The following is a 23,317-nucleotide window of genomic DNA, read 5'->3' on the forward strand; positions in this document are numbered from 1 at the left end:
TCAGCAGCCTCCATCCAACTTGAAGAGTTTCCCTGCAGGCTGGACACCTGCAGATTTTCAGGGATTACTCCAAGGACACCGATGCAGCGATGCGGCAGTGCACCCTGGAGTGGGGAGCCTGAGTCCTTGACCTCCCCTCCCCCCGCCGCCTGCCCCCCACCTCCCTCCCCTGCAGACCTCCACCTGTACTCCCAGCCTCACACCCGCAGGAGCCCCCTCCACTGTGCCATTGGCTAACGGGTGCCCCAGCCTCTGCCTGCCGGCTGAAGACAGGTGCCAGCCGGCCTCACACTTGCTTTTCATTAAGGCTTCCAGACACCGCTGGCTTCTGGCCAGGCCTCGCTCACAGGGATCCCTCCCTCCCTGGGGTCCAAAAGCAGCGGCTGGCGGCAGCAGATAGGTCTGCCGTGCACACAGAGCTTCGGGCGCACAAGGCTAGGTGCTGAGAGGCCACCCTGCCCCGTGCTCTGCGGCCCGACCCCTCCCCACAAGCCTCCCCACGTTATGTAACGGCTCCAGAGGGCGCGGGGTGGTCCTACCCCCAGCCCCACTCTGAGCAGTGGGCTGGCCTGGTGGACGCTGCAGCGTGAGGGGGACTGAGACGAGGTGGCCTACCTGGCTTCGGGTCAGCAGGTTGTCCTCCCAGAGAAAGGGGCGAGCGCTGCGGAGGGCAGACGGCGCCAGGTGCGCTGTGCGTGCGGGGGCGGCGTGAGTGCAGAGGCTGCGGCCCGGCCTCCCTCTCCCCTTCCCCTCCTCCCCCGCGCCGCCTCCCTCTCCCACTTCAAAGAGCATCCAAGAGAGGGGGTTCCCGGGAGGGGCGCAGCCCAGTGGCGGCTCTGCGCCGGCGGCCGCCTTTATAGCTGTCAGGCAGACGGGGAGGAACTCACACTTCCCACCAGGCCGCTCCCCCGCCCGCGCCGGCCGGCCTGGCGCACACTTTAACCCGCTCTGCGCCTCTGGAGCCGGGCCAGACCGGCCCAGCTGCCTGTTGGCTGCTGCCGGCGGCGGCGGCCCAGGAGCGGCGAGCAGGGAGGCCTTCTTCCCGGGTCCAGAACTGGGGACCACATGTCGGGTGTCCAGACGGAGCAGCCGCTGGCCTGAGGTTACCGGGGAGGCTGGCAATGGCAAAGCCCCAGCCCCGCCTGTCCGACTTCTGCCTCCAGAGCGGGCCCTGTCCTTGGGGCTCCTGAGAATGGGGTCTGGGATGTATGAGGCGTCCTGTCTGACCGCTCCGTTGTACGGAGGGAAAGGCTGAACTTCCGGGACGACCATGCCCCGGGTCACCAGCCTCAGAAAGCTCCTGAGATGCAGGGGCCTAAGCAGGTGGAGGGACCGAGGGAGACCCAGCAAGAGTGAACCAAGGACTCCAGGGAGGAGACAGATGTGCCCATGGCCTGCTGACCAGATGGTTAGAGCAGCCAGGGCCAGGGCAGGGAGGCACAGGGATTCTGCAGATGTCCGGCACCAACTTGGCAGCCCCTGGCAGGCCAGGCCTGGAGCTCGAGCCCCTGTTCCGGCTGAGCCAGGGCACAGAGCAGAGCGAAAGTGGGTGGAGCGGCAGAGCTCCCCTGGGAAACCCCGGGCAGGCCCCAGACTTTGTGAGGCTTTCCTAAAGCAAGGCTGGGCACCTAGCCTCTGCACACCAGCTTCCCCAGAGCCCGTCATGGGCAAACAGAGGCACCTCCAAAACGGGGAGGAGGAGGAAGCTGGGGCATCGTTCCATCAGGTCATCTGTGTTTTTTCATCCTTGCCCCTGCCTCCACGCAGCAGATGTCCTGGACCCACAGCGGTGCCTGGAAGACCCTTCTCCTTGCCTCTGTCCTCCCGGCTGGAATAACCTTGTGAGTTCCTTCAGCTGCCTTCTTGAGAAAGTTCTGCCCTGTGTCTGACCACCCACCAGAAAGGCTGGGAAGAAAAGCCACCAGTAATGTAGTGAAAGCGATAATACCCTCTGCCCTCTGCCCGGCTTGTCCTACGGGCCCAGACCTGTGAGGCCAGCATCCACCTCTATGATCTGCATTTCACAGGTGGAGGAACTGAGTTTCGGGGGCCGAGTCACTTCTCCAGCAGGCAGGACTGGGATGCCAGTACTCCTGGGAGCCAGGTCTTCTCCTCTGCTGGGTTCTTTAAGTTCCTCTCCCCGGGACCCTCGGGCAGGCAGGTCTTATTCATCTCGTTCCACCTCTGGGGCCACTGGGGTACATGGTGGCTGCTCCTAGTCACAGAACCAGGACTAACCCTAACCCTAACCCAGGCCCACACTGCCCCCTGGGGTCGCTATGCTGAAGCACAGACATGGTGGCACCTGTCACCCAGCACACACACACACACACACACACAGGCACACACACACACAGTCCCTCTCACATGACCGGATTGCACTCACTCTGGGAGCCTCTACCATCCCGTTCCTCTCTCTTCTGGTGACCGCCAGGCCTTGCACCCCTTGGCACAGTCCCTGAGCTCTGCTGGCGTTTGTGGCCTCACATCCAGCCAGCGCCAGGGTGACTAATGGTTTCCCTTGGGAGGCACCCCACAGCCTACCAACACAAACACTCCCAGTGTCTTCTCTTGGCTCAGCAGGACGGCACAGGCTACAGGCTGGCCACCTGGGAGACGGGTCTGTGGAGCCAGCCATCCCCTGGCTCTGTGACCTACTGCAGGCGTGTGACCCTCCAGGCCCCAGCTCCCCTGGCCAGCCACGCTTCCACACCACCCCCACCCCTCACCCCAGAGCTCCCAGACTTGAGGCCTGGAGGGAGTCCATGACTGTCACGTAGGGCATGTGCTGTGGCAGCTCCTGATGCCAGGGACTCCTGGCACCTTAGGGAGTGCTGTTGAGGTGAGTCCTCCACTCTCCAGGCTCCCTCTTTGGCCTGCAAATTCCTGGCCTCCCATGGCCTCCCTCATGTAGGATGGTCTCAGCACACACCCACCGGCACTTGCAGGGGTGTTGCAGCTGTATGGCCCTGGTGCTGGAGACACCACCTGCCTTTAGAAGGGGATTGTTGGCCAGGCGTATTGGCTCATGCCTGTAATCCCAGCGCTTTGGAAGGCTGAGGCAGGTGGATAACTTGAGGTCAGGAGTTTGAGACCAGCCTGACCAACATGGTGAAACCCCGTCTCTACTAAAAATGCAAAAATTAGCTGGGCATGGTGGTGGGCACCTGTAGTCCCAGCTACTTGGGAGGCTGAGGCAGGAGAATCGCTTGAACCCGGGAGGCAGAGGTTGCAGTGAGCCGAGATCTCGCCGCTGCACTCCAGCCTGAGCGAAAGAGTGAGACTCCATCTCAAAAAGAAAAAAAAAAGGAGAGGATTGTCTCCACTTGTGTTTTCCAGATATCTGAAAAACTTAGAAACAGGACAGCAGGAATATGTGGAGGGGATGCCCAGGAGGGTGGGGTTCGAGGGAAAACAAGGCAGGGATGGAGAAGTAGGCTTGGGGCAGAGGGGCCGGTGGGCCATGGTCGACCATTTTGGAGGTTCCCTGGGGATGGTGTTAGGCGGCCACAGTGGGAGCAGGGCCTGTCCTCACAGCAAAGTGGCCATGGCAGGTTCAGGAGTTTAAGGACGTGGCCCAAGCTGTGGGAGGTGGGTCCCCTCTCTGGCACCCAGAGGCCTAGCAGGCCTAGCAAATTTATGTGTATAGTGTGGTTCACCTGGCTGATAGGGCTGGCCGGCCACGTGCTTGAGAGTGGCCCACCAATACCACCTTCCCTGGTATCCTGCGGTTCTTCTGTGCTGCCAGCCCAGGACCCAGAACATCCTAGGAGCCTCCTGGGCAGACCCAGCCAGAGTTCTCACATCCAACTGGGATGGGGCCACCAAGGGACCACGTGGCCAGCTGGGAGGTGGCTGGAAAGCCAGGAAGAGGACCAGGACTCACAAGGCAGCCCCAGGGGAAGAGTGAGGGGGCCTTGGCAACCCCAAGGGCCATCCCTCTCCCCGAGCTTCCTTCCTGGCCCAGGATAGAAGCCAGCTGTCCCTGAGGCCCCCCGGGGCTGGACATACGGGAAGAACCTCCCCCGCCTTCCCTAGCTAGTCCCAGGTCCATGCACGACCACTGGCTGGCCAGGTCACTTCGGGCCAATTGTCCCTGACAGGCCTGGTTTCCTGATCTGTTGCACAAGGTCAAGGTCCTTTTTTAGCCCCAGACATCTTACAGGCACACTCAAGAGACAAGTGAGACAAAAGCAGAGATGAGGGCTCCTGCCTCCCCTCTTCTCCTCAGCAGCCCTGAGGCCCCTTCTGGGCACCAGGACTCCTGGAGGTGTCATCTGAAAGCTGGTCAACTGGAAGAACCCCAGCCCCCGGCAGCCCCTCGGGGGCTCTGCTCGCACACAGCCATGACCTCCAGAGATGCTCCATGTCAGGGACATCTGCTGGGGACAGGAGGACGTCACCCAGCCAGTGAACTCTTTCTCCCATGCCACCCATAGTGACCAGGGGTGGGCAGCCACTGGTGTCACAGCCGGGGGAAGCAGGAAACCCAGGACCTTGGATCCCGACACTGAGAAGGGCCCCGTCTTAGAGGCTCAGCATGCAGGCTCAGCATAGGAAGCAGCAGCTCTTCTGATAGCATGGCAACGGCAGCGTCACGTGGGAGTGCCTGGAGCCAGACTCCTTGGGTTCAAATCCTGACTCTGTCTCTCTCCAGCTGGGTGACTTTGGGTGAGGGCAGACACTTCTCTGTGCCTCAGCTTCCTCACCTGTGAAGTGGGGGTGAGAAGGCACTCCCTATGCTGGACTCTCGGTGAGGCTGAAATGAGTCCGTACGGGAGAAGGGCCTGGGATGGTGGTGGAGAAGGGAAGGGCTCTGCACGTGCTTTGCTCTGAGCCCAACAGGTAGCCCAGGACCTGTGTCTACTCTGCTATCATACTCCATCCTGACAATGCCACATCAAGTGACACTGTCACGCCCAGACAGAGAAGGAAGCTGAGACCAAGGCTTGGACCCTGCCTGTCTGAGGCCAGAGTGGACTTTCTCAGCCTGGTCCATCTCAGCCTGGCCAACTTTCTCAGATTGTCTCTTGAGTGTGCCTGTGAGATGTCTGGGGCTAGGATGGGGTACCTGTCATTGGTCCAGGATGGAATGCACCTGGGTCCCAGGAGAGCCCAGAACAGCAGGACGTGCTCAGCCTGCCCGCCAGGACCAGCAGCGGGACCCTCCCCAATAGCCTCCACTGCTGTTCCTATAGTCCAGAGCCTTGTGAGCCCTGACTCAGCTTCTCCTTTCCCTGCAAGGGGCAAGAGAGCCAAACCCAGGGATGTAGTGCCCAGGAGGGGCAAGTTTCCATGTAGAGAGGCAAGCTGGGGCAGACAACAGGCTGGGACCAACAGGGATGCAAGGCCTGCAAAGAGGGTAGGAGCAGCCTTTGGTTCACTGAGAGGTACGGGTCTGGGCTGGCTGGCTCTCCATCCTCCCAGCACACACACAGGGCTCCAATTCCCCTCTGGGAGTACTCCCTGCCAACATCAACCCTGCCGTGGCTCAGCCCACAGGTGGTGAATGGACAGCTCTGGGTGGTACCCCTACACCCCCAATCAGAGCCTGCCCTGAGGAGGTGACTGCAGTCCCCGGGGTGACCAGCTGGTGCCAGACCGCAGAACTTGTTTCTCCTCCTCTTCCTTCTCCTGAGGAGGCGTTTTCTGTCAGGCCAATGCTGAAAGCTCGAGTTGGGGGAGCTCAGGCCTGTGGCTAGCAGAGATTGCTTAGGCCATTCCTGGTCTGAGACTCTAGGAGAAAGAGGCTCCTCTGTCTCCAGATCTGGAGCACAGATAGGGACCAGCCCTGGTGTGGCCTTGGGCTGGGGTCGAGCAGAGCCCTGCTGTCTGGGAGACAGCTCTGGGAGGAACCACAGCAAAGGTGAAAGGCTTCCCAGCAAGCCTGCAAAAGAGTCTCCTGTCCACAAGGGCTGCCCAACAGTATCGCCACCAGCTGCAACCCTGCCACAAGTCTCGTTCCCAAGGGCAGGCTAGGTCCCAGGAGCTGAATTTTCAGGTCCCCAGAAGAAACTGTGTGCTGGGGCTGCTGCTGACCCAGGTGTGGCTGTCCCCTCTCAGTCACACTCAGTGAGTGGCATTTGCCAGGCACCATCCCACAGCCCTGCAGAAGGGAGCAGGTAACAGATGTGCAGTTTGGGCAAGCCCAGGTTCGAGCCCCAACCCCTCTCCTAGCTCCTGGGTCTCTGTAAATGGAAGATGGGTCTCCCCGCCTCAGAGGGTGAGGAGTCCCTGGTTCACAGAACAGACATTAGAGAGCCCTTGCCAGAGACCGGGCTGGCAGCTGAGCTGTTCACATCTGTGCATTCTTCAGCCCCTACAGCAACCCTGGAAGGTAGGCATCCCTCAAGCTCCATTCTGCAGACGAGGACACTGAGGCTCCCAGGGCCAAGGGCACACAGAGGTCCCGGAGCTAGGATGGGCTGAGCCCCCCGCCTGGCTCACTTGGCAGGTGTTCAGAAGCTGGGGGTGGTGTGCTGCTCATCTTCAGCCTGCAGCTGAGGACGATGTCGGATTGCTCATCGCAGCCCTGGCCACAGAGGCACACGCAGAGCCATGTCACGCTGCACGGAGGAGGACCCTGAGTGGCAGTCCAGGCAGGCATGGGGACCCCGAGGAGCAGGCGGAAGGCAGCAAAGCCTGTGCCCCTCCCAACAATTGTGGGGGAGCCTCCGTGGGCCCCATGGAGAGCCCAGGCACAAGGATTGCTGTGCTTGGGGTGACCCAGTGCTGTAGGTCAGGTGTTCAAAATGTAGAGGACGTAAATGCAGCTGCCAGCCAGCCCTCCTGGGCCGGGCAGACAGACAGCTGTTGGGAGGCGGGAGCTGCCTAACATTCCAGGCATTTCAGGGCCTCTATAAAGCAGGGGCGCTCCTGCGGCTGTGGGGGCGAGGGAAAGGGAGTGCGGGGCGGCCCCGCTCCCCAGTGTGGCAAAGGACCAGCCCGTTGGAGCCCACTGGGGCCTGCCATCTGCTGGGCAGAGGAGGGCTGCTGCCGCTCCCTGGGCCTCAGTCTCCTCCTCTGTAAAATGGGGAGAACAGAGGCCTCCACCCCACCTCCCGGCTGCTGGAAGGGCCCAACGAGAAAGGTATGAAGAGTCCTTGGTACATGGCCAGTGCCAACCAACCGTCCGTCCGTCTGTGGACATGATTGGTTTTCAAGACACATTCAGTGCCATGGGGGTTCTGAGCAGGGAGAGCCCACACCCCTCTGGGGGCTCAGGAGAAGCTAAGGCTACACAGGGAACCAGGGGAGGGTCTCCTGGCAGAAGGCCATGCAGAGGCCCAGAGTCTGGAGGGCATGTGGCTGTGGGGATCCGGTTTGGCTGAAGCCTGGAGCAGGTGAAGCGTGAGGTAGATGCTGAGGACTCCTGAATGGTGGGCTGGGAGGAAGGGGCCATGGGAGGCTTCGGGGTGGGAAGGACCAGGGGTGCCAGCTCACGTCTGTGCTGGCTCAGAGCCTGTCCAGGTTGAGCAGCTCCTGGCCTGGCCCAATCCTGCACCCTCCCACCCTGTGTCTCCTGGGGCAGTGACACCCCCCACAGCAGCCGGTCTGGCTTTTCCACTCTGCCTTCCCCTCTCCCAGCTCCCCAGGCCAATCGCTTCCCCTGCTCCAGGGAGAACCGAGGGTCATTTCAGTCCTGTTCAGAGCTGGACGCCTTCCCCAGAGCCAGCTGGTCTGCGTCCAGGCGGCCAGGGCTCAGATGGGAGCCACACACAGCCCGCCTCCCCTTCACCTCCGTTCTGCACTCCACCGCCTCCCTCAGAGGGCAGCTCACGTTCCAGCCTTTCTGCAGGGGCTCCTCGGGCTGCCCCAGGCCCAGCCACCTGTCTCCCTGCTTTGGGACTGTCCCTCCCGGCCCCCACTCTCCTTAATCGCTGCAACACATGTGTGGCTCCGCTCCCCTCTCCACCTCCTCCCCCTTCGCTTTTCCCTTCCCCAAGCTTACAGCCCTGGCCCTGGAGTTTACAGCTGCAAAAAAACACACACACACACTCATGCACAAAACCAACTGTGGAATGTTTTCCTGCTTTCGAGCGGGGTTTATGGCTCCAGAGAGCTCTCTCCTCCACTGCCTCTCATAGCACCTGACATCGAATTGTATTTCCTCACCACTCTTTTCCACTCTTACTGAAAGCTGGGCTAGGGGCTGGCGACTAGGGCCCAGTACGAGCGGGAGCAGAGGGGCCGAGAGGTGAGGATCAAGGAGGATCAGGGCCCCCACCGTGACAGGCCCACGGGATCGTGCGCCTCCTACCAGAGCCGCACACACAGCAGGTCTGGTTTTCCCATTTGGAGAGGGAACTGGGCTCCTCAGAGGCCAGACTGAAGTGTGCGGCAGCCCCGCCTCCTTGGACTTTCATTCATTCTTTTAACAAAGTCATTCATTCAGCCAGTGTGTGCTGAACACCACCATGTGCCAGGCTTGGGCATTGGGGGCGGGGCAGGGAGCCAGCCAGCCAGAACCCCGGGCCCTGGATCCTGCAGTCCAAGGGGGCCACAGTCCAGACAACCCAACACCAACATCTCGGCTGAGGTGGCTGCTGCTAGGTCAGGAACGACGTGGCACACAGGGCACTGCGTGGAGCCCCTCAGCTTTCCCTGGGGGCGGCGGGGGGCGGGTGCTGTTCGTCACAGAAGCCTTCCCCACAGACAGGCTGTCTAGGCTGCAGGCAGAGGGAGCAAGGCATTAACCAGAACAGGCGGGGCAGGAAGTGCCTCCCTGCAGGGGAGGTGGGAGGCTGGGAGGAGAGGAGGCAGCGTCTTGAGAGTGTGCATGGGGGCTGGGGGGACGGGTCTGGGCCGTAGATGGCCTGGTGGTCTCTGTGAGCACTTGGACTTCACCCTTCGGGCTGTGGGGGCCTCAGAAGAGTCTTAAGCAGGAGAATGAGACATATCAAGTCAGACGTTTCATTGCAAACAGCAGAAATGGGCTCCAGCCAACTTAAGACAAGAGAGATTTCTGGAAAGGTCTGTGGGAGCTCCCACATGGAGGGAAAGGTGGAACAGCCGAGCCTCACAAGGCAGGACTGGCCCGGCAGCCTCTCTTGGAGTGGCCAGTGCTGAGACGGTCCTTGGTCTTGCTGTCCTCAGATTCTAATTTCCAGGAGAACAAAGGTGCAGGAATACTACACTGGACGCCACCCACCAGCAACCAAAGGGACCGCCCACCAGTACGACAGGGACAAATCGCATAGACATTACATTGTGAGCAAAAGAAGCCAGATCCAAAAGAGTCCATGGTCTATTTGTAGTTCTAGGACAGGCAGTCAGGTATGGGGGCAGAAATCACATCAGTGGCTGTCTCTGCAGGGAGCTCACTGGAAAGGGCTCAGGAGAATATCCTGGGTGGGGAGGACGGACACTGTGGTGGTTACAAAGGTGCATTTTCATCAAATTATACATGTAAAATCTGTGCATTTTGTCCTATGTGAATTACATCACAGTGAAAAAAGAGAATGGAAGTAAAAGCTGTTCTTTTGCGAACAACAAATCAATCAATCAATCCAGGGAAAGAGAGTCTGCCTGGGTAGCTCAGACCACACACACCCATCATTCCTTGGCCAGGGGATCGGGGGCACCCTGCCAGGCAGCTCCCCCAAGACCTCTTACAACGAGGGAAGGTAATTTCCAGAAGGCCAGCCAAAGAGCTGTTGTCAATGGAAGACGGAAAAAACACCCAGAGGGCAAGCACCGGCCTGGTGCTTGGAACACTAAAAGAGATGGTCCCGGGTTGTTTACTTATAAAGTGAAACAGTGTAACCAAGTAGAAAAGAATGTTGGTTTCATTAGTCTAGCCACCAGGGAAACCTGTGTGGGGCAAGAGCTGATGAGTGAGAAGTATATGTGGGCTGGTAAGGTGGGAAATTTATCTACAAGGTCCTTTTCATGATTCGAATTGGCGAAATCTTGGGTTCTCTCACCTCAGGCCGCCCATGGACACGTGACCCAAGCAGCAGCATCCACCAGGCTTCTCATTCTGGGGGGAGGACCGGGATGGAAAATGTCTGGAAGGCAGGGATTGTCCTATTGGGGACTTTTCCCCAAGGTTGTTGCCTCAGATAAAAGAAATATGGTCTCCTTGAATCCTTGAATTAACTCCTCTGGCCTCAGAAAGGAAGAAAGAAAGAGAGAGAGAGAGGAAGGAGAGAGAGAGAGAGAGAGAGAAGGAAAGGAAAGGAAAGGAAAGGAAAGGAAAGGAAAGGAAAGGAAAGGAAAGGAAAGGAAAGGAAAGGAAAGGAAAGGAAAGGAAAGGAAAGGAGGAAGGAAGGAAGGAAAGAGAGAGAGAGAGAAAGAGAAAGAAAGAAAGAAAGTCGGTCAGGTGCAGTGGCTCATGCCTGCAATCCCAACATTTTGGGAGGCCAAGGCGGGCAGATCACCTGAGGTCAGGAGTTTGAGACCAGCCTGGCCAACATGGTGAAAACCTGTCTCTACTAAAAATAGAAAACTTAGCTGGGCGTGGTGGCAGGCACTTGTCATCCCAGCTACTCCAGAGGCTGAGGCAGGAGAATGGCATGAACCCGGGAGGCGGAGGTTGCAGTGAGCTGAGATCACACCACTGCACTCCAGCCTGGGCCACAGGGCGAGACTCTGTCTCAAAAAAAGAAAAGAGAAAATCAGAGACAAGTGCTGGTCACGTGGCGCATCAGCTGTCAGCCCTCTCCATGTGTTGCTTGACATGTGCAGGCACATCCCCGCCTCCATCCAGGGCATTTAAACCCTCTCGTGGGCGCTCCCCGCAGCTGCCATCAGAGCCCTGCCCAAAGGGAGCTGGCCTTCCCCCTTCGTGCTCCTGTGCTGGGGACCCAGGGCGCCAGCACCCACCCCGCCCCAGCCAGTGCTTTCCTCCAGGCCTATGGGGACGCTGGTGGCCAAGCTACTCCTGCCCACCCTCAGCAGCCTGGCCTTCCTCCCCACTGTCAGCATCGCGGCCAAGAGGCGGTTCCACATGGAGGCCATGGTCTACCTCTTCACCCTGTTCTTCGTGGCGGTGAGTCTGGGGGCCGGGAGGAAGACCCGCACATGGCCCATTCTGGAGCTAGAGGAGAGGCTCTCTGTCCACAGCGTTCTTGTATTGAGTGATGGGCAGAAGTGATTTGAAAATGAAAGCGCAAGCCCAGGTGGGGTCTGGAGACTGAAGAGAGAGGACTAGGGGAGTCCCTTCCCCTCTCTGGACCTCAGTTTTCCCATCTGTGCCAGGAAGTTGCTCTGGGATCACTGCCTGTGTGAGACCAAGCCTGGGGTGGAGCAGGGCCGTTGAGTTGAGGGTAAGCCCTTCCAGGGTGCCCCTTTTCTCAGCTGCTAATCAATGCCCCCACGGCTGCCCATGGGCCACCTCTGCTCCCTACCTCTCTTCCAGCTCTACCCATAGGCCACGATGGAGCAGAGATGGATGGGGCAAGCCAGGCCTGGGAAAGGGTCTGTGGGGTTTAGGGAGTGTGAAGGCTGGGGTGAGTGAGTCTGATTTCCAGAATCCTGGAGCTGCCCTGGTTCCAGAGGGCCTGCTGGTCTCTCCCTCTTCTGGGGCCTACTTCTCTCTCTGTGGGTCCATCTTTTTCTATTTATGTGTCTGGCTGGCTGACTGTCTCCGCTGTCTCTCTCTCTCTCTCTCTCTCTCTCTCTCTCTCTCTTGCTGTCTCCTGCTCTCTGTCTCCTGGTACCTGTCATTGGGTGATTTTATCCGTCTTTCAGTGGAGCGCCCAGAACCCCATCTGTCTTTGTTTCTGAAGTCCCTGTTTCTGGGACCCCTGTCTCCCCTGTCTTCCCTCTCTGGGTCTCTTTTACTCTGTGTTTCTCATATTGGTTTTCTATGTCTAGTTTTCTCTGTTTATCTTTTTTTCCTTTCTCTCTGTCTGGTTCTCTTTTGATTTCTGGAACTCGATTCCCATGGAATTCACTCTCTCTAAAACTCTTGATCCCACCCTCACTGGTTTTAGTCCCCTGACTCTCCATGTGTCTCTCTGGTGTCGATCCACCTCTCCAACTTCTCTCTCTATATATCTCTCTATCTATCTCTCTATCTACCCATTCATCTACTTATGATCTATTCGTATATTACCATCTCTCCATTCAGCCATTATTTATTTATTTATTTATTTATTTATTTATTTATTTATTTTGAGACGGAGTCTCACTCTGTCGCCCAGGCTGGAGTGCAGTTGCCGGATCTCATCTCACTGCAAGCTCCGCCTCCTGGATTCACGCCATTCTCCTGCCTCAGCCTCCCCAGTAGCTGGGATTACAGGCGCCCGCCACCTCGCCCGGCTAGTTTTTTGTATTTTTTAGTAGAGACGGGGTTTCACCGTGTTAGCGAGGATGGTCTCAATCTCCTGACCTAGTGATCCGCCCATCTCGGCCTCCCAAAGTGCTGGGATTACAGGCTTGAGCCACCGCGCCCTGCCTCAGCCATCATTTATGTGTCTCGGTACCCCCTGCCTTCCTGCCTCTGGGTCTTTCTGACTCCGCTAACATGCCCTCACTGCTGGACTCCTACAAGTGGTGCCCCACCTCTTGCTCTCCCGAAACCTTCATTGTTCACCTTCCATCAGACCCCTCCTTCAATGACAGCCCAATCCCCAGCACGACACCTGCTCTGGGGAGGCAAGCATCCCACCAGCCTCCTTCTTGGGGCAGTGCTGGGCCCAACCTGTGAAAACTCCACCTCCTCTCCCCAGACAGCCTCCTTCTCCAGCAGCAGGGCCTCTATGGGCAAGAATGCCAAGTGCATGTGAGTGCACACAGGCAGTCCTGAGCCGGTGAGGCCCGTGAGCTCACACATGTGTTTGCAAGCATGTATTCACATGTTATACCTGCATCCTGAATTGGTCAAGTCCAATTTTGCCTGCAATGGCAGAAGTTGAGTGTGTGTACGTGCACTGGGAGCAAGGCATCCCCTCCAGTGTGTGCCGCCCCTAAGGGTGACAGTGGCCTGGAGCAGGCTGGGTCCTTTGTTGAACCAGCCCTGGAGCTTCTGATTCCACCTCGAGAGCCAGCGCCCAGGGTAGGGGACTGGGCGGGGCTCTATGCACAGCATCTGATTCACCTCCCCCACAAGCCCAGGATCTTGATTCCCATTTGGCAGATGAAGAAACCGAATCCCAGAGAGGCAGAGTCACTTGTGCCACTGTGAGATCAAACTCTTCAGAGCTCCCGACTCACCCAAATGCCACTGCATTCACTCCTCTGGGACTCCAGCCTGGGCTAGGGCTAGGAAGCCTCTTGGACAGATGAGAGACTGAGGCCCAGAGCAGAGCCAGGATTTCTCTGCAGGTCCCAGGGCCTTAGCGCAGGGAGAAAAGCTGGGGTCTTATTCTCAAGACTCCTGTTAGACCTGGCCCAGCAAACCACAAGCACCCACCAGGCCACCCCTCCCTGCCTGGGCCTCGGCTGGCCCCACAGCTGCCTCTGCACTGGTCTCAGAGGCCCCACCCTACCCCACCCAGAGTGGCAGGGGCAGCTGCCTCTCGTGACAAATGTCCTCTGGCCTCAAAGCCACACTCAGACCCTCTCAAAGCTCTGCCGTCCGCATGGCGTCCCTTCCCTTCCAATCAGGCCCCTCCCATGACAATCTCCATCTCTGTGCCAGACGCCTTGCTGTGGGTGCAAACCCCACAGAGACGGTGTGCTCATCCCCATACAGCAGAGGAGGCTCCCCCTGCCAGCCACTCACCTGAGCTCCCACTGGGAGCATCTGTGAAGTCAGACTCCCAAGCCTGAGCTCTGACCCACCGGGCCCCCAGCCACACCCACCCTGCCAGTGCCCCCAGCTGGGCCAGGTCTACCCCTGCACTGCAGGATGGGAAGATGCCAAGCACTGCTCTGTTTCACCTCTTTGGGCAGGCAGTGCTGCTCTGAAGTTCACTTTCCCCACCTGTCAAACAGAACTAAGTTCCCACAATCGGGAGGAGACAAGGGCCTAGTGGCAGAGGCTCTGGGTCCCCAGGGTGAGCCAGCTCTCCTTCAGGCTGCTCAGAGCCGGGCCTCCCCACCCCTGAACACACACAGCAAACACTCTATGCTGGGAACCATCCATGCAGCTGGGACCAGACAGAGCCATTCCTGCTCCTGACGGGGCAAAGGAATCTCACAGTGAATGCCTTAATCACACGTGACGAACTGTGCTACAGGGAGGTGCACAGACAGCAGGTGATGGGGCTGGGGTGGGGGATGGGAGGGAGCCAGGAGAAGAGGAGAACAGCCTAGGGCTGGAGTCCTCCTCACTCCTGTCTCCCAGAGAAGTGTAAGCACCTTGATCAGGCCCCTCCTGAAGCTTCCCTGTCCCCAAGGTAAACAGTCATGTCCACCGCTGGTCACCCTCCTCTAGCCGCATCTTTGCCAGTCTCACTTCAAGAAAGGTGCGCCACACACAGTTCAGCATAGTCTTCTGGATGAACCTGACAAGAACAGAGAGAAGCAGGGCTGCCTCCTCCCTTGTTTTAGATGCTGGATCTCTATTAGTGCCTCCTAGGTGCACCTTCCCTTTAGGCTGTGTACAATTGCCATTGGTAGGAGCACTCCACTTTGACCCTGACTTGCCCGCTCCCCAGATCACCCAGGGCCCCCGCTCCGTCTGTGGTGTCCCTGTCGCCTCCAGACACGGGCTGCTTTCCAGCATGCCTGCTCCTCCTGCTGAGCTGGGCTGACCAAGAATCCCCCGTGCTGATTCCCAAGCTTGTTTGTGCCAGTTGAACCTGTCAAAATAATTATGTCATGTAATTAAATATTACCTAAAATGATGAAATGCGAATGCAAAAGGAGAGAGAGTTGTTTTCCATAGAAAAGTAGTTAACTGCTTGGAAAACACTCCCTTATAAGCGTTTTGCTTTAAAAATTGCCATGAAAGTGGGTGTTGGGGAGGCGACTACGAGAGTATAGGGCAGGGATGGACGAGGCTAGGGGGCTGTGTTCAGCTTCTGCGAGGGGGTCTCCGAGCTCTTCATCCACATTAAAGCAACAGAAACCAAGAGCTGCAGCCCGGCTTTCAGTGTGGGCCCTGCCAGCCGCAGCAGTGCCACAGGGAATCTGTTCAAAATGCACGTTTTCTGTTGAACCCAGCCCTCCCGAATCAGCAACTCTTAGGCAAGGCTCAGCAACCTGTGTCTAAACCAGGCCTCAGGTGTTCCGATGCCCACTCAAGCCTGAGAACGCTGCTGCAGTGTAGACCAGTCACCAGAGGGGTAATGTGTGCAAGAAAAGGTCCCAGGAGCCCCCGAAGAGCAAAGGAGCCCCCAGAGAGGCTCTGGCCTCACATCCGAAGATTGGCGAATGAACTTGCAGCTTTGTGCTTCCAGGAAGCGCAGATGCTGAAGGTCCAGGGAGATCCATGTAGGGTCCCCCCCAGAGACCGCCCCACCTAAGCGGGCTTCACCTGAGGGATCACTCAGTCTCCACCCAGTCCTGCCGGTACAGACGAGCGAATTCTGCTGAGGTGACATTCAGTGAACCCTTGGCACACCCCAGCCCCTGAACACCTCACTGGCATGTGCCACTTAATCCCCACAGGACCCTCTGTAGGAGTGCTCAGCAGTACCCCCATTTTTCAAATGGGGAGACTGAGGCACACAGTCATTAAGTGACACCCCGAAGTGACTTCTCACAGCCAGCACATGGCCTGGCGCTCTGGGGGCCGTGGCTCGGGGACCAGCCCCGGCCTCTTTTTGCTGTGACCGCCTGTGGGTTTTCTGGCAGCTCCACCATGCCTGCAACGGACCCGGCTTGTCTGTGCTGTGCTTCATGCGACACGACATCCTGGAATACTTCAGCGTCTATGGGACAGCCCTGAGCATGTGGGTCTCGTTGATGGGTGAGTGGCCACCCCCTGCAACCAAGCCTTGTGGACGAGGACCGGCTCCCCAGTGTCCACATGCCCACCCTCAAACCAGCCCCGTCCCAGCCCTCCAGCCCCACTCACCCCCATCCCCAGGAACCTCTTCCCTTGTCTGGGTTTCAGGGTTGTGTTTAATCTATGAAAAAGAATATACACCTTTTAAATGCCTTGATGCCGATGCTCATATCCATTTAAAATGACTCATTTAGTAAAAGCTTGTTGTGACACATTTCAGCAGCAGAGGCAGACAAAGGAAAAATTATAAGTGTTCCCTCCTGTCGCTCCTTCCCTGGGAGGACCGCTGTTCACTGCTCAGGGAGTTGGCTTCCCAGACTTTCATACAGACATCCACACACACGGGTGATATCCAGCCTGGGAGACAGGACCGTTCATAAGCCCCCCGACCCACCATGTTTTTTTCCACTTACTGTTGTCTGTGGCAAGGTCCCCATGACCTGAAGGCTCCCTGCCATCCAACCAGGCCTGTGAGGGGCTTCGCTTCTTCTCGTGAATCTTAGTGTCTTTGTCCTGCGATCCTGTGGGATAGATTCGATCCCATTCACTTTGCATAGTGATTATGGATTTTTAGTCACAGGGTCTCACTCTGCCACTCGGGCCGGAGTGCAGTGGCATGAGCACAGCTCCCTGCAGCCTCGAACTCACAGCCTCAAGCCATCCTCCCACCTCAGCCTCACAAGTAGTTGGGATGACAGGCATGCACCACGACACGCACTGAATTTTTTGTGGAGATGGGGTTCCCGCTATGTTGCCCAGGCTGGTCTCGAACTCCTGGTCTCAGACGATCCTCCCGTCTCAGCCTCCCAAAGCACTGGGATTGTAGACCTGAACCACCACAACCAGCTGTGGTCTATTTATTAAAACAAGGTGCTGGGAGCACAATCCAAGCTGTTGTGTCCATGGGGGAAGCAGTAGGCTGCCTGTCCTCTCAAATTGGCTGGAATTCAGACCCCCTCAATGACCAGGCTGGGCCTCAGGGTCTCGCTGGCTGAGGGGATGCCGAGAGAGGACACCTATAATTTGCCTCCTGGGGGCTGGGGGGTGGGGGGCAGCCAGGAGGAGCGAGAGGGACCACTCACCTCCCCCTGTGTCTCCCTGGCCCCTCCAGCACTGGCTGACTTCGATGAGCCCAAGAGGTCAACATTTGTGATGTTCGGCGTCCTGACCATTGCTGTGAGGATCTACCACGACCGCTGGGGCTACGGGGTGTACTCAGGCCCCATTGGCACAGCCATCCTCATCATTGCGGCAAAGTGGGTGCGTACTGTGTGAGCCTCGATGAACGGGGACCCAGGAGGCCCGTCACCTCTCCCCTGTCTGACTCCTCCTGCCTTGGATCTTCGTTTACCTCCTGCCTCATAGGCAAATGGGTAGATGCAGGAATTCAGTGAAAACACATAGAAAATGGCCATCAGGTGCTCCGGCTGTGCAGTGTGTGACTCTTGTCTGTACTCATCAGCTCCAGACTGAGCCCAAGTTATCCAGCCTCTCACCTCCATGCCTGTACCTGTAAAGCAGGTGTTGTCATTACAGCCCCCTGCCTGTCTCATGGGGTGGTTCAGGCACCTGAAGTCCTGGCAGGCAGCCTGGCTTCCAATGTGCTCCACACACAGGAGCTGTTTATTATCACTCTCATCATCACTCTTACTACGAGCTGCTTTAGAGATATAACATTAACTTGGAAAATGGCCTGGGGTAATCTGGGAAGACTTCCTGGAGGGAGTGAGCCTTGACTGGGCTCTAGCCAGGAGGGAGAGTGTGGTATGAGAGGGAGGAAGCCTGGGCCAGAGCTTCTAGCACAGACAGCCTCTTGCAGAGCAGCGAGGCTCTGGCACCCATGAGGCCCTCACACAGTCCTCAGTGCTCCCTGCTCCCTCCGTCCTATCAAAGCCCTCCTGGCTCAGGACCAAACCCCACTCAAACTCGCCCAAGCTAAAGAGAGATCCTAGGGCAGAATAGACCCGGGTTATCTCCTGGGACCCCAGAACAGGAGGGACCTCACCTTTGCAGGGGTCTCGCAGACCTGGGGGGCCAGCAGGCTTCAGCCTGAGCCTGCCCTCCAGGCCTGCCACAGCCCAGGTACCACCTGAACATCCGTCTGCTGCATTTCACCTCTTTGGATGCCACCTGAAGTCTCAGGGTCCCAGCTTCAAGTGCCGTGAGAGGACCTGGCCTGGTCCAGCCCAGCCACACTGCCAGCCCCAGCCAGGACCACAGGGCACCCAGCAAGCCAGAGGGCAGCTGTCAGTGCAGGAGGGCCCACGGCTGTGAGGAGAGCAACCGAGTTCTGGCAGGCAGCTTGCAAAAAGCCTGTCCCAATCCTCCCCGCAGCCAAGGAGCACAGAACTGATTTGCCATTTGGCCTATGACGAAACAAAGGCATAGAGGTCTCAGCAACTTAACAGGACATCATGGCAGGGCAGTGGCTGGGCCAGGACCTGACTTTTTTTTTTTTTTTTTTTGAGATGGAGTTTCTCTCTTGTCACCCAAGCTGGAGTGCAATGGCGCCAACTCTGCCTCCCAGATTCAAGCGATTCTCCTGTCTCAGCCTCCTGAGTAGCTGGGATTACAGGCGCCCGCCATCATGCCCAGCTAAGTTTTGTATTTTTAGTAGAGATGGGGTTTCACCATGTTGGCCCGGCTGGTCCTGAACTCCTGACCTCAGGTGATCTGCCTGCCTTGGCCTCCCAAAGTGCTGGAATTACAGGCGTGAGCCACCATGCCTGGCTGGACTTGACTTTTTGAGCAGGAGACAGAGGACCTACTTTCTGTCTCCAACTTGAGGAAGCAGAGCTAACCCTGGGCTGACCCAGAAGGCCCCTGGGAGTTGCCTGGCAGGGAGAGAGGGAGCTCTGGGCATCAGTGGCCTGGACCAAGGTGGGTGGCGGGAAGGAGCATGCTGAGGCCCTGGGCCCTGGCCACCCACCTCTCGCCTCCTTCTGCCCCCGAAGGTTGCTCCTCCCGCTGGTCTTGGCCAGGTCTGAACTGGGCTGAATTGTGATTGGCCAGAAGAGAATTCACTGGTGGGTTTCCCACCAAGAGCCACGAGACCGCCCAGGCCCTCAGACTGCAGATCCGGCCACAGGAGCCCAAGATGGGCCGCCTGCCTCCCCGCATCTGGGACTCAAATTGTTGTTTTCTAGACCATTTATTGTGGAGTTTATTTTAGATTTTCAAGGGCAATTGTTTCCTGGAATGAGGGTGGATTTTTTTCCCTGAGCCTCGTCCCCTCTTGGGAGGGGTTGAGCAATGACAGTCCTGGAGGAAGAAGGAGGGAGGGTTGGGTGATGGTGCCCTTTCAATAGTGCCAGGCCCGCTGCGTGACCTGGGGCAGGCACCTCCCTTCTCCCTGGTGTTACCACTGCAGGACTGGCCTGAGGTGGGCTGGCAGCCCTGGTCACTGCAGCCAGGGTCACACGGTCCAGCTGTCTTCACGCTACTGCGCGACTGCAGGTGCCCAATTCCTTGTTGGCAATGGAATTCCAGAAAACGGAAAGCCGGGCATCAATTCATCATTCACTAGGTGGCAAAACCTGACCTGACCCAGCATAAGGCTTTTCGTGCTCTTTGCGTAGGCCACTCAGCAATGGGTGCAGTTAGGGGTGCTGCCCCCACCCCCAGGGGCTTATGCCACACGCTGTGTGTCTGACGGTTTATCCTACTGAAATCTAAAGCCTCCTGAGTGTACCCCATGGGCCTGGCCCACTCTGAAGCTGCCAACACCCAACCCTCCCTCCTTCCTCCCCCACAAGGCTGTCGTTCCCCAGCCCCTCCCAAGAGGGGACCAGGCTCAGGGAGGAAAAATCCACCCTCATTCCAGGAAAAAACTGCCCTTGAAAGTCCCAAATAGACTCCACATAAAGTGGTCTAGAAAACACGAGGCGGGTCCCAGGGATGTGGCCCCACACTTCCCGCATCTTCCTCGGAATGCAAACCCCTCTCTAAGTGGAAATGGCCACGTGAGCCTTCCTAAGCACTGGGACCTGAGAAGCAGCACTGGCCAAGTTTGTCTAATGAGGACTGAGATAGGTCTTTTAACTAGGAAAGCAAACGATGCTTGTCCGTGGCTCAGGGACCACCACAAGTGCCACTCCCATGGGCCACACTGGGCTGGCAGGTCCAGTACCTTCCTTGGTAAGCAATCATAGAGTCTAGTCCCCCTGGGGCTCCCCTCTGGCGGAGAGGAGACATGCAAGGGTGGCATTGTCACATCCCAAAGAGGCGGGAGGGCAGCAGGGTCCTCACAGGGCACATGGCCCAGAGGCTCCCTTCCCAGCCATCCAGTGTGGGGTCTCTGCTGGGTCCCACCGTGAAGGGCCCTGTCCAGCAGAAGCCATCTGAGGCTGGGTGCGGCGGGAGGCTCCTGAGCCTCCTCTCCTGCCGGGAGAGGGCTGGGGTGAGCCTGTGCAGGGCCGGCTCTCGGGCTGGTTTGGGAAGGGGCGTTCCCGAGTGCTGTGACCTGAAAGCTTTGCTGTGGCCTCCTGTCCCTGCAGCTGCAGAAGATGAAGGAGAAGAAGGGCCTGTACCCAGACAAGAGCGTCTACACCCAGCAGATAGGCCCCGGCCTCTGCTTCGGGGCGCTGGCCCTGATGCTACGCTTCTTCTTCGAGGTACCAAGCCCAGCGGGGAGGTGTCCTGTGCCCCAGAGCCCACTTGGCGTGGCTCTGCTCAGCTGGGAAACCAGGGCTGTGCCCACGCTGGGGGGACTCTGACAGCCCCAGGCCAAAGTCAGGCATTAGTCCCTGCTCACTAACCCCTCCCAGGGCTATGTTGGGGGCACTGCCGTCCCCAGCACCACCAGCACCATGGCCTGTGTGGACCTGGAGGCCACAGAGAGACCAAAGCCGGCCGCCTACAGAAAGCTGGCATCTCAGATGGCAGCACAGCCTGAGAGAGGTCTGGGGCAGGTGCCCAATGCCTGGGGCAGGTGCCTGACACCTGGAGGAGGGAGGGAGGGAGGGGAGGAGACAGGGAAGGAAGGAGGGAGAAAGTGGAGAAGGGAGGGAGGAGCAGGGGAAGAGGGATAAGGAGAGAAAAGAGGGGAGATGGAGGAAGGGAGGGAGGGTAGGAAGGAGAGAAGGATGGAGGAAGAGAAGGACAGCAGAGAGAAGGGATGGGGAGGAAGGAAGGAGTGCAGCCTGGAGAATGGCACAGGCCCTCACTGCTCTGGGGTTAGCTGGAGAGAAAGGCCACCGCGAGCGCGACCGTGGGGGAGGCTTCCTGCAGGTGTCCCAGTGCCCAGGAAGAGGCGCGGGCCTCAAGGGGCTCGGCTGGGTCTTGCAGAGGGAGGAGCCTCGGGGAGGGGCTGAGGCCCCAGACTGACCGCCTGCCCCCCGCAGGACTGGGACTACACCTATGTCCACAGCTTCTACCACTGTGCCCTGGCCATGTCCTTTGTTCTGCTGCTGCCCAAGGTCAACAAGAAGGCTGGAGCCCCGGGGGCCCCGGCCAAGCTGGACTGCTCCACCCTGTGCTGTGCTTGTGTCTGATGCTGCGCCCAGCCCGGCTCTGAGCCCCTGCCCTCCCCAGCTCATGCTTGGCCAGAGTCCCAGACAGTTTCTCCTCCTGCAGCTCCTGCTGTCCTTCCCTGCCCCGGAGCATCCAGGAGAAACATCTCTTGCATACCCTGAGAGGCCCCTGGGGGTCTGTGAAGGGCCCATCACGCTGCACTAAATGCTTCTTAAGAACCCACTTATTTCGTTGTGACGGGGTGCACAGCAGCAGAAACAAGCTGGAAAGATAAGAATGTTCTCCTCCCAGGCCTTGTCACGACCCATTGGCGTGTCTGGTGGAGCCCTAGGTCTGGCGTCTGCCCACCCTACTGCTGGCCAGCGGCCCAGGAGTCCCAGCTGGGTGCCAGCCATGACGGGGGGGCTCTCATGTCTTCAGTTTTCTCCTGGAAACTGCTATCACCATCTCTGTCCTGTGTCTTCAGGCTCCGAGCGACCCCATTTAGGAAGCTGGGACCAGCGGGGCCAGCTGGATCCCTGGCCCAGGCCACTCTGGCCCCACCCCTTCCGCTGGGTCCCTGAATCAAGCCGTTTTCATAATTACAACCAATAAGAAGTGCCTCAATGTATCAACCTCACTGCATCCCAGACACTTTATATACGTCCTAACCCTTAAAACAAGACTCAGCCAAGCGTCATCCCACCCCCACCAAAAGCTTGTTCAGGGCCCGGAGAGGGGGCTGCCTCTCTACAGTGGGCAGTGTGGGAGGTGTGAGCACCGCTTCTGGTCCTCAGCACCCAGATGCTGGCTTTTGGCCCTGCACGCCGTCCCCAGCGTGGAAAGGTGATGGATTTGGGTGCAGTGCCCGTGAGCAGCGGCCGCAGGGCCCAGATACTGGGCTCCCTCGGCTGGGCCTCCCTGCTGTGCGGTGGGCGGTCCTGTCTGTGAAGGACTGCGGGGGTGGCGGCAGCAGGTCCCAGACATCACCTCACAACCTGCGTCCCCCGGCACCCAGCGATTCCAGGCCCATCTGTCAGGCAGGAAGTTACCTACACCTGTCTGGGGCCTGTTTGTGTTTCCAGACGGTGCCACCGGCTTGGGAGTGGTTGCCCAGGTCCACTGCCCATGGAAAGAGGGCGGTGATTTGTCCTACAGTCACCCCCTGCTCGCCTCCAGGGCTCGGAGAGAGCTGGCTCAACTCCTGGGCTGGGGACAGGGCGGCCCTCTAGGCTCCTCCCCCATACGGTTGCTCTGACTCCCTGGCCTGGTGGCCCCATCTGCTGCCCTCCCTGACAGCCTGGCATCCCCCAAGTCTCAGGGGCCCCTGGCCTGCCCCTTCCTCACACGGCGACCCTCCTGGCCTCGAAGGGCAGGCATAGAGGACAGCCAAGCTCAGCCCTTTCTTGGCCCTGGAGTCTTTGAATACAGAGCAGCCCAGGGCTGGTGCTCTCTCCCCAGCTCTCAGGGTATGAGCAAGCTGAGGCTCCAGCATCCAGGGCTCCAAGCCCATCCACCCAACAGGGGGGCAGGGACATGTCCTATGTGTCCCCATTATAGGGCCAAAGACACCCAGCTTCTGTGCCCTGACCTGGGGTTGGGGGACAGGCATGGCGCTGCCTCTGTGGGCTTCCAGTCCATCTAAGGAGGTGCACACATGCGTTTACACACACCACACATACACACACTCACGTGCACACATGTACACACTCCATACACCACACATATGCACGTGCACACATGTACACACTCCATACACCAGACATACACACACATGCACACATGTACACACTCCATGCACCACAGACCACACATACATGCACATGCACACATATACACGCCATAAACCAGACATACACACCACACACACACGTGCACACATGTACACACTCCATACACCACACACACCACACATACCACACATACACGCACATGCACACAGGTACATGCTCCATAAACCACATGTACACGCATGCACGTGCACACATGTACACACTCCATACACCACACACACGTGCACAC

The 23,317-nt window shown here is 58.4% G+C and overlaps 2 protein-coding genes and 1 long non-coding RNA gene across 5 annotated transcripts in view; 1 reads left to right on the plus strand and 2 right to left on the minus strand.

Moving 5' to 3' along the window:
- ADAMTSL2 (ADAMTS like 2) overlaps positions 1–906 on the minus strand; it is a 41,699-nt gene extending 40,793 nt beyond the window's left edge. Inside the window, exons 1-2 of one of the 2 annotated variants that reach the window (XM_017848990.1) lie at positions 888–906; positions 616–689 (exon numbers count right to left, since the gene is read on the minus strand). The gene's annotated coding sequence lies outside the window, so the exon portion shown is untranslated. Of the gene's footprint in view, positions 1–615; positions 826–887 lie in introns of those variants that run through there. The other variant, XM_017848996.1, reaches the window with a different exon arrangement.
- A 9,677-nt stretch (positions 907–10,583) lies between these two features.
- Positions 10,584–23,019, plus strand: MYMK (myomaker, myoblast fusion factor). Of its 2 annotated transcripts, none has more exons than XM_017849013.1 (5): positions 10,584–10,993; positions 15,691–15,805; positions 16,956–17,104; positions 20,341–20,457; positions 21,419–23,019. In XM_017849013.1, the coding sequence occupies exons 1-5, from the start codon at positions 10,859–10,861 to the stop codon at positions 21,518–21,520; spliced, it is 618 nt and encodes a 205-aa protein (XP_017704502.1). In that variant the 5' UTR covers positions 10,584–10,858; the 3' UTR covers positions 21,521–23,019. The 2 variants fall into 2 exon arrangements, with proteins under 2 accessions (XP_017704502.1, XP_017704495.1); XM_017849006.1 differs by having other exon boundaries at positions 21,187–21,935.
- LOC108513318 (uncharacterized) lies at positions 12,329–17,019 on the minus strand. Its single transcript, XR_001880858.1, has 4 exons — positions 16,927–17,019; positions 16,258–16,365; positions 15,914–15,965; positions 12,329–14,693 (listed from the first exon to the last, which is right to left on the minus strand). It is a non-coding gene; the product is annotated as an uncharacterized LOC108513318 (long non-coding RNA).
- Positions 23,020–23,317: the final 298 nt, after the last annotated feature.

Source organism: Rhinopithecus bieti, unplaced genomic scaffold, assembly GCF_001698545.2.
Source record: "Rhinopithecus bieti isolate Rb0 unplaced genomic scaffold, ASM169854v2 scaffold_2205, whole genome shotgun sequence".
Classification (NCBI taxonomy): Eukaryota; Metazoa; Chordata; class Mammalia; order Primates; family Cercopithecidae; genus Rhinopithecus; species Rhinopithecus bieti.